This window comes from Danio rerio, chromosome 16 (genome assembly GCF_049306965.1).
Source record: "Danio rerio strain Tuebingen ecotype United States chromosome 16, GRCz12tu, whole genome shotgun sequence".
Taxonomy (NCBI): domain Eukaryota; kingdom Metazoa; phylum Chordata; class Actinopteri; order Cypriniformes; family Danionidae; genus Danio; species Danio rerio.
This window is the reverse complement of record NC_133191.1, coordinates 47,360,809-47,371,887: the sequence shown is the minus strand read 5'-3', so window position 1 is coordinate 47,371,887 and position 11,079 is coordinate 47,360,809. Positions and strand designations below refer to the sequence as shown.

At 37.4% G+C, this 11,079-nt stretch overlaps 1 protein-coding gene across 1 annotated transcript in view; it reads left to right on the top strand.

Annotated features, from left to right (window-relative positions):
• Positions 1–2,112: 2,112 nt before the first annotated feature.
• The window catches only part of thbs3a (thrombospondin 3a), a 33,135-nt gene continuing 24,168 nt past the window's right edge, over positions 2,113–11,079 (top strand). The window contains exons 1-6 of the mRNA NM_173225.2: positions 2,113–2,280; positions 3,582–3,788; positions 8,225–8,478; positions 9,962–10,064; positions 10,152–10,178; positions 10,277–10,359. Coding sequence (NP_775332.2) covers positions 2,190–2,280; positions 3,582–3,788; positions 8,225–8,478; positions 9,962–10,064; positions 10,152–10,178; positions 10,277–10,359 — 765 coding nt within the window. The 5' untranslated portion in view covers positions 2,113–2,189. The remainder of the gene's footprint in view (positions 2,281–3,581; positions 3,789–8,224; positions 8,479–9,961; positions 10,065–10,151; positions 10,179–10,276; positions 10,360–11,079) is intronic.

Here is an 11,079-nt window from a genome sequence, read left to right as displayed (position 1 = left end):
TCAGAATGGGCGGCACGGTGGCCCAGTGACTAGCACTGTTGTCTCAGCAATACCAATGGCGCCGGGTCCTCGCTGGGCCATCTGGTATTTCTGTGCAGAGTTTGCATGTTCTCCCTGTGTCAGCGTGGGTTTCCCTCGGGTTCCCTGGTTTCCTTCCACCGTCTAAATATGCTCGATATAGACAGAATAAGCTTAAATTTTTTTTATAGATGTCTTACTCTCTGGAAGTTTACCTAAGCCTCAGCAGCGGGGGAGTTTTGAGATAGGTCTGAGCTCAGTCTCCCCTCGCCCTGTGAAAGGAAGGGAGCCCTAGGCCCGAGGATCCCTTGAGCTCAGGTCTGTAGTATACGTAGTATATATTTTGTTATTAACTACATAACGGGAAAGAAGCCTTTAATGGAGTCGAAAATTAAATGTACATATTTGCTCACCTGGGTTTGAAGGGAATTAGCAATTTCTCCTTAACTTTCTTTTTTAACTTTCTGTATGAAACGTCAAACAGACACCGGTGCTTCTGTCAAACCTCCACTAGTTTTTCCTCCAATTCTTGGGTCCAAATAAACCGAAAAATGAAAACTCTTTTAACTTCTCCCCCAACTTCCCGCTGGCCAGCTGGTACACACACAAACACACACACACATGCTGCTCTCTTATTGGCTGTAGCCTGTAGGCGATCACCGATGTTATTTTCTGTCAACTCATTTCACATGGCATGATTTGAATCGCCGACAGCTCCAGATATTTAGCATGCCAAATATCTCGGAGGCATCTGCGACTCATCGCGATTATCTCAGATCGCGTCTTTGATAGTTCACACTGTGTGATTGTCACTCATGTGCATGAGCACCGATTTGCCTGTGATTTCAGGCATTTGTCAGCGGTTTTCTCAAAACCTGTTGGCGAGTCAAAATCGGGCCTAAAATCATGCAGTCTGAATTAGGCATTAAGTCGCAAAATTTAGGACTTGAGACTTGCTTGACAAATATCCAAAAAGACTCGACTTGACTTGGACTTGACTGTCATGATTTGAGAGACTTGACCTGGACTTGAGTTAAATGACTCGAAATAGCTTGTTTTTTGTTAATTACATATCCGTTTGTTATATTACATTCAAAACCAAAAGTTATATATGTAAATATAGTAATAAAAAAATCAACAAAAATTTGATTGACTTGAAAGTGACTTGCTAGACCAAGCACGACTTGACTTGACTTGAGTCTGACAAAAATTTACTTGACTTGCTTGAGGTTATTGAGGTTATTGACTTTACTTGAAGGTTATGACTCAAGACTTGCTTGTGACTTGCACATGTGTGACTTGCTCCCACCTTTGGTTCATACCATTGTAAATGCATATTCGTGCCAATCAGACGCCAGAAAAAAAAACATTCAACAGTCTTGAAACTGGCAGATTTAGAGCACCGATAGATACCGCAAGAGTACAAGACGTGGAGAAAACCACATTTTTTCATAAAATGTATAATTCACACACTGGTTAGAATTTTTGTTTTGGTGCACACAGAGTGAGGTAAAGTTCCGAAAACATCACTAACAAAAGCCCCAAAGAGTTTTGATTAGGCTAAACCAACCGATTAAGCGTAAAAACACCAAAACTAAACATAAAAAATGTTTCAGTTACCACAAATGTCCATCTGACAGAAGCCTATTTCTACTTGAATCAAAACCATTGAGTTGACATTATCTAGGCTAATTTATAGAATTATTGATATTGTGTAAGGTTTCCTGAGCGCCTCAACAAAACGAACCCTGATACCAACACGAATAGGCTAACTGTCCGTTCATTTAATGGGTTTTATGGTTCACTAAAATCAAACACGTTAATTTTTCGCTCTAAAGACGGCGTCTTTATCATCTACGTTTTTAGTTACTTTATTAGTTAAGTATACCCTAATTAACGTTCACAAACACGTTTAGTTATAATTTACAGCCCTGAACGCGTCTCGGGTAAACGGCCCCCTGCAATCCATCATGCTTGAGTGTTTTACAAGAGAATAAAGTGTTGTAGGATGGTGATGAGGGCGGATTCAGCTCTCTCTCTCTCTCTCTCTCTCTCTCTCTCTCTCTCTCTGTGAGCGCAGGTTTGCTCTATTATATTCCGTCTTTCAATGCATCGCTGACGGATCTGTTCTGGATATTTTCTGCACCACTTTTGCGTGTATTTTTGTAAACATGAAACAAATGTTTGTACACATTTGGGTCAGTCTGGTCGTGTTGATGTCCGTCTGGTCAGCACAGAGCGACAAGAAACAAGACGTGCCAGGTAATTTTTCTCTCTTTCTAAACTTCGAGTAATGAACTATCTTACGTACTTGAAATAGCTATATTTTGTCTTTGTAACTGTATATTTTTCATTATTGTCTCTGCTTAATTTGCATTCACTCAGTTTTTTAAATTTGTCTTCACTCGGTTTCGAGAACGTTTGAAGAACATTTGACCTTCCGTTTTATGAAAGCTACTATAGAAAAAAGTACATTTACACCGTTTCAATTTTCATATTGCAGTATAGGCTATATTGTTGTAAAAACGTATAACTTTCAAATTGGACTGTACTACTGAATGTAGTCTAATTGTCCAACAATTAAAATGAATGTGAGTTGGAGCTTTCAAAAAGAGTATAACAGTTTAATAAAAGTGACTCATTCATATGGGACTCTATTCAAAACTTTGAGTCATCATTGAGTCCATGAGCTATTTCATCTGAACAGTCTGAATGATTCATTCACAAAAATCGGTCTGATTCGGGCTCTGTGTTCAGCTTTAATTTACCCAGCCAAATAACGAGGAGCAAGTTTATCCTTTAGTACAGATTGATGGGAGGTAAATAGGACAACTCGTATAATTAAAAAAAAAATACAATGCAATGGATCAGATTGCACAAAAATAATTATACATTTAAAAAGCATTCATTCACATGATTTGCAGAAGATTCCCAGTAAACTGACTTCAGTGTTAGAATATTTAATCTATTTATAAATCATACTTACATATTTAGACATGAAACAAATGTTACATATTTAAAACAAGAATAATTTGAGGGATCACTTCAAGGATATTTAACTCATTTAAACAAGTTTTACCAATTTGTCACAAGATGTTTAAATCATAAGATAAACCAAAACTGGGCATAATCGCTTATTATTTGATATATTTAAAAAGTACAGATCAGAAAAAGCATGTTGTTTCATTTTTTGATGAATATCTGTTATGCTGAATGATAACGGAACATTATTTTGCCTAAATTTTCATAGAGGTTTATTGAAATAATACATGCACATAAAATCAAACCGACATTGTCCAAATGGTCAAATCGAAGTCTCCACTTTGAATTATTATTATAATATAAGCCTTTGTTTCAACATTAATCAGATTTGTAGACTACATTTATGATGCTTTTATGACTTGTTTGTTGTCTGAATGCTATTTTAAGACAAAAAAGAGGTTTATATAAAGGCATTACTAGCTTTTATGAGGAGTAAATGACAAAAGATGTGTCTGGAACATTCACGTACATTAACATACTGTTCATGTATTTCTCGCTGTCTCTGTGTTTGTGCCTCTCAGTGATAGACGTGTTGGGTTTGGAGGATGTGAAGCAGACCGTGGCCGCGGTGGAGAAGCTCTCATTGGCTCTGAAGACTCTCAGTGACGTGTATGTGATGTCTACTTTTCGTCTTCCTCCAAAACTTGGTGGAGTTCTGCTGGGGCTCTACAACAAACAGGACAACAAGAAGTACCTGGAGGTTGCCATCATGAGCAAGATTAACAAAGGTAATTCTACTGTGATCCTTTATTTTTATTTTTTTGCATTCTATAATCATAATCCACATGCAACTGCTTTCTTTTTCCACTGACATCAGTGCATATGCTATTGCGTAATCTTGACCAACAGCCAAATAACAACATGTTGCTTTAAAAGGGTCATGAACTGCATTTTTAGTTTGCACAGTTCTCTGAGGTCCACTTATGATGTTATCAAGATTTGTATTTAATTTAAAAAACATTATTAAAAAATAATGAGCTATTTATGTGCTGTTTTGGCACGCCATTTAAATAGGATTGTTGACTCAAGATAATCATTCATTGATACGATTGGCTTACACAAGATGCTGGAAATTATTGAAGATACTTAAATCTCAATCTGGTGTTTTCAAAGATTAAAAAGCGCTTAGATTTTGGATTAAGGGCTTGAAACATCCTTTAAAATATTATTGTGTTGCTTCTATAATAATTGATCTTCCTACATTTATTAACTATTTCAATAAAGTTAGTATTTTTGCTTTTGCATAAAATGAAAACAAAATGCATGGAGATGACCTCTTCATGAGTGAATAATGCATTAAATTAAAATAACATTTAAGATGAAATATGGCTTATTTAGATGTGATTAAATGATATTTAATAGAGCAAATGACGGTAATTTAAAGTTGAGCTTGGGGCAAACATGCCATTAAAATTGTGCAAAAGGACAATAAGTCCCATATGACACCAACCAATCAGTGTGCACAATGCAACGCAGCATCATTGAGGTGAGCTGAGCAAAGAACTAGTTGAGAGTGACAGTGCACACGGGAGATAATGCTGGATAACTCACCTGCTATCTAACACACTCGGCAAAAAGGGACATAACAGTCGCTTGTGGTATACTGTGTTACAGTGTGCGTTTCTTAAAAAACACACACGTTCCATTTGTATACCAATTCCTTCAGTAAATTCAAATCACATCTAAATATCCTGAGTGCCTCTCTTCAATTAAGAAACCATCACTCAGTTCTGACCCACTGCCTATTGTGTTTTACACCCAAAATGAAAACATCCACAAGCCCCTCCATTTCAAAATTGTTCATAGCATCTGATATATTTAGGGATGTAACGGTATCAGAATTTCACGGTACGGTAATACCTCGGTATGAATGTCACGGTACGGTATTTATTGAATCATTTACAGGAAAAAACAAAACTTATGAAAATACTCCAAAAAAGTGCCAAAAGTGTCAATGACATACAGATTAGCCATCTATCTGTAAGCTTTGAAACAGGAACTTCAATTTTAATAACAAAAAAATATTAAACCATGTAAAAAAATAAAGTTTCAATTTAGTATTGTTGAAAACTCATCACATTCAACATTTAATCACTCACTCACTTAGATAGAGATGGGTTTAAAGGAAAATTATCATATAAATATAATCTGGTAAAAGCTGGTATCTCTGGGCATTTACAATGTCCCCTGCAACAGAAAAAAACCCTCTCATTTGGGACTGAGGTTTCTGGGACAAGAGAGATATGACTTGGCCCAGGTTGACAGCAGTGAGTAACGTTGTGCATTGTCTTTCCCCCACTTGAGAGGACAAACCATGAGTAAGATAGAGATCTCATGTCTGCATCAATCTGAACAGTGTGCTGACAACACCGCTATTCAGTACGCGCGCGACAACACAGCTGATAAGAACTCGCGCGACAACACAGCTGATAAGAGCTCACGCGACAACACCGCTATTCAGTACGCGCGCGACAACACAGCTGATAAGAACTCGCGCGACAACACCGCTATTCAGTACGCGCGCGACAACACAGCTGATAAGAACTCGCGCGACAACACCGCTATTCAGTACGCACGCGGCGACTACACCCGCTTTAGAGTTTTCCGACTCTTTTTCATCCCCGCTTCTAGCAGCACACTCCATTTCCGCATTACTGGATCTGTAGCGACAACAGACCGCAAGGGATGATGGTCAAGCATGGGCTGATGGGAATTGTAGTTTTCGCTACCTCCCGTTCGCTTCATTCGCCTGAGCAAATTTTCTCAGAAGACCTATAGTTTTACAGAGTCATGTGACTTCGGTAATATCGAAAAAAATTAATATTGCGGTATGACGGTATTTACAATATCGTTACATCCCTAGATATAATGTAATAAAGTTAATATGTCATTCACCATAATTGTAAAGTGCTGATTAAGTTTGAAAATGCACCTGGAAAGTGCTTGAAAAGTGCTTAAATTTAACTTTAGAAACGTGTAGGAACCCTGCTTACAATTTTACATGTTAAGATTTCTAAATTACTTGCTTCTAAAATAAAATGCTAGTGCTTGCAAGGATGTGCCCACCAATGTAAACCTTTACATGTGTGTTTGACAGCCTACTACATCCTTTGTAGATACTAAAAGGTAAAAAAAAATGCATTATACAAAAATACATTGGTGACAAAACCATCTGTAATAACGAAGTAAGAGTGAAAATATAATGAAGACTGTTTCAGTCTTTGTGAAATTACAGTGTGTAATTGTGTCTTATTTTTCAACTGAATTCACTGTAAAATAAAAGGAACAGGTGACTTAGTTTTTACTGTTGGGGTTTAAAATTTTATCAAAAACAAAGTTCATCCACTCATTCATAATGTTGGGATCAAAAGGAAGGCTAAGCAGTCAGCGCCAATTGCCTGGTGGTTAAGTCAAGTCAAGTCAAGTCAACTTTATTGTCAATCAAGTGTGCCGACATATAGCACCATGGTGCTCACGGCTACCCAAGTTCGATTCCCGACTCGAAGTTCTTTGCTGACCCTTCCCCTCTCTCTGCTTCCAATACTTTCCTGTCTGTAACCGCCACTGTCCTTTCAAAATAAAGATGGAAAAACCCTAAAATATATTTGATAAAAAGGAAACAAAGGAAGGCAAAGCAATTGCTGTTTTCCCACAGTTTGTCTTTGTAGCCATTTTTATAATTTGGTGGCTAACCAGTTAAGTTTCAGTTTAGTTTGCACTAGGGTTGGGTCGATAGACGATGCCATCGTCCATCGCTGATGACTGATAGACATCATGATGCTGAGCCGACATCCCAATCCTCGCGCCCCAATACACTTAGGGTTACACTAATACCTTTCAGTTTTAAAATGACATTTTAGAACGAAAATGATCCACGTCTACACTGGCGTTTCATCTAGCATTTCTGAACAGTTCTCCGTCCACACTATACCGCTGTAAACGCACATGACGTGACCACACACACACTCTAGCATATGTGCACATCTGAGCTCTAGGCAGTCAGCGGGTGCTTTGAGAACAAAACCACAGAAAGCATTGCACACCGGACAGTTTATCAAGGATGTACTGCTGGATCACGTCTAACTATAGTCGTTAAACGTGATATTTAATTAATCTTGTCTCTATCTAACGACTCTTCGGTCTTTTGAATCTTTCAGGTTACGTGTCACAGCGTCAGTACACTGCTTCAATCTTTTGCTTTCACGGTTGTACTTAGTAATTTTTGCGAAAACCTCAGATACTGTTGGTTAGTTGCTGTTGGTTGTGCATCTTTTTACCAACCAACAAACAATGACTACAAATTACTACAAAGTTTTAGTACTAAAAATGTAACCCCGCCGGTCCTACACCACTCAACCCACTATGAGCTGGGATCGAACTGGCGACCTTCCGCATGGGAGTCGGTTGCTCTAACCAGGAGACTAAAGACCGTGGCCCCTAGAGCACCTTTTAGAGGTTAGAGGAGTGAGTTTGACCTGCACAGCACTTCACTAGCTGGCCTCCGTTACACAAAGACATGTACAATGCCAAATTGGTCGACATCGCCCAACCCTAGTTTTAGGTACCACGCAGGTGACTCCGATCAGCTGCTCCATAATACCATGGCAACAAAGAGTAATTTAAATCGTCTTCATGCTACCTAAAACCCACAGTAAACTGAAACTTAACTTGCTAGTCAGCTAATCCTCCATCATAGTACAGATGTCTGCTTTAGTCTTTTTATTTGCATACTGCATGCATGAATTAGTGGGTGGAGCTAAACAGGCAGTGATGTAGAAGTGGGTGTTAAACTTGTTCTGTGGATGCAAGTTTGGTCACACTATTACATAATAAAGTCAGTTTCACAATCAACAACCTTGGCACTTACTTCCAGATTGATTTTAATGTACAGTAAGCTGTTTTTAGACTAAAAGAATATTTTTGAGTTGAGAAACTTACAGGAGTTTTTATAGTACCCTGACCTCTTTTATATCCAAAGATATCTCAGTTCATGACCTTTATAACTTGTTCCAATTTAGCTCCATTTTTTTCAGCCGTAATGCCCACTTTTAACTATTCAATTAATAATTATCTTGTTCTACCAATACGTAATATGTAACAGATATGACATGGCTTGTGAACATGCCTTCAGAAGATATCTATAAAAGCTGTGTTTTTGCTGTAGTTCTGGTCAGGTATGTCCGTGAGGATGGAAAGCTGCATACAGTGAACATGCAGAGCCCGAATGTTGCGGATGGACGTCCTCAGTCACTGATTCTGCGTGTCGGAGGCCTGCGCCGGGAGTATCTGAGCCTCGAGCTCTATGTGAACTGTCGTCTGGCTGACTCCGCCCAGCGCCTGCCCCCATTGGTGGATTTGCCCAGAGATGCTGAGCTGGTGGAGATACGAAATGGACACAAGGCATATGCTCGGATGCAGGTACATACATGGTTATAATCAGTGTCTTCACAACATTTAATTATTTATGATCTGTATGTTTTTGGTAACATTTTAAATATATAAAAATAACATTTTAAATAAAATGTTTTTTTGATCGACTTCAAATGTTGACTACTTGATGAAGACAAAATGATTAGCCCTCTTTTTAACTTTTTCAGATATTATTTTAACACATTTTATAGCTCTAGTTTAATTAAGTTTAATAGTTATATAGTTTAATAACATATCTATTTAGTCTTTGTCATGATGACAAGGAATAATTATTTTCTAATTAATACAACATTCAGCTTGAATTGAAATTTGATATGTAATGTTTAATAAATGTAATAAACTATAATAATTAGGTTAACTAGGCAAGTTAGGTTATTTGGGCAAGTTACTGGACAATAGTGTGTTTGTCATGCACTCACAGGCCACTTTATTAGGTACAGCTCACTAGTATTGGGTTTGTACCTCCTTTTGCCTTCAGAACTGCCTTAATACTTCAAAGCATAGATTCAACAAGGTACTGGAAATATTCCTCAGAGATTTTGGTCCACATTGACATGATTAGCATCACACAGTATCTGCAGATTTGTCGGCTGCACATCCATGATGCAAATCTCCCGTTCCACCACATCCCAAAGGTGCTCTATTGGATTGAGATCTGGTGACTGGGAAGGCCGTTTGAGTACAGTGAACTCATTGTCATGTTTAAGAAATCAATTTGAGATCATTCGTGCTTTGACACTTTTTAGATCAGCAGTTTGTGAAATATTCAGACCAGCCGGCTGCACCAACAACCATGCCACGTTCAAAGTCATTAAGTCACCTTTCTGCCCATTCTGTTGCTCGGTTTGAACTACAGCAGATCGTCTTGACCATGTCTACATGCCTAAATGCATCGAGTTGCTGCCATGTGATTGGCTGATTAGAAATTTGTTTTAATGAGCAGTTGGACAGGTATACTTTATAAAGTGGCCGGTGAGTGTATAGCCTGTTAAAAAACAAAATCTGTTAAACATCACTCAGGAAATTTTTTTAAAAAGAATTGAACATTTCACATAATTTTGTATTCTGATATATGCATCCATGTATAAAACTGAACAAATGTATTGTCTATTAATTAAATCTATTATACGTGAAACCTACACTTTGTGTAGTGTGTATTTAAAAGCATAATAGGTGTTTTGTGATTATAAAATGTTTATTTTTTTTTCAAAATCTAAACTGCAAGAATTCCGCAGAAATTTAGTTTTTTAGCATGGAAACAAATGACATAATTCAGGTTTGCATCAGCATGAGTGAGTAAATAATTACGGTGTTTCCATTTTGGGGTAATCCATTTATTTATGTTTGATTAAATAGAAATATTAGATGTGATTGGGTAAGAACCACAATCCAGATATCAAGAGTAATTACAGGGTCAAATGCTGAATCTAAATAAACCTTAACCTTTATAACCAAAATGTTTTTCTTCAAGGGTTCAATGGATACTCTTAAGCTGGCACTGGGGGGCACTGTTGCCCAGGCTGGCGCTCTCACCGACTGTCCCTTTCAGGGAGACGCTTCTTCATACAACATAGGTCTGCCAACATCAACACAGGACTGAGGTTTTTGAAGGCTTGAAAATTTTTGTCTGAATATTGCTTTGTTTACTCTTTGTTTTTCAGTGAATGGTGAGGTTAATTCTATTCTAGGTGAGTTGACTTTGCAGGTGCAGTTGCGATAGTGATTTATTCATTCTTATTTATGTAATAGTTGTTTAATTTGACAATATTTTATTGTTTTTGCACAGGTGACCACACTAAAGCTCTGATCGGCCAGCTGATCATCTTTAATCAGATCTTGGGAGAGTTGAGAGAGGACATCAGAGAACAGGTGTGTGTATATGATGGGCATACAGTATCTGGCCACGCATGTATCATTACATGGGCATGACACGGGTATATAAAGAAGATTATAAAGACATTGCTGATGTCTCCTTTTTCAAAAGGCTTTTATCATACAGAATGTGTTATTTTTCAAATGTAAAGACAGTTTGTAAAATGAATGGAAACCTACAGTATGCGTATGTGTTTGTGCATTTGTGCATATGTATGCGTGTGAGCAAGAGAGTTTATGTTCTGAACATGCTTTGTTAAGGGAATAATTCACCCCAAAAAGCATTTGCTCACCCTCAACAACAAAAAATAAATTTACTACAGGGTTTAACGCTAAGGATTTTTTCAACTGGCCCGATTCAGTTTATTTACTTTCCCTGGCAAAATTTTCAGTGGCCCAACAAAAAAGTTAATATTTTCAGTCACATATTTTTAATAAAATGTCAAAAATAACATCTGCAAATCTATATTTTATAACATTTCTATATAGTATTATTTCAAAAATGTAAATAAATGGATAATTTGCAAAATTCAAAGTGTTATGCAAACAAAAAAAACAGTATAAAGAATCTGCAGGTATTTTATTGCAGTTCTAAATTATTAAACAAAAGGTGGTTGACTAGCCAAACTGATGGCAAACTGTGCAGAACATTTGATTTTGTTCATCCTGTTGTACCCATGTAAATAAACCTCATAATTTGATGTTGCCGCAATGTTT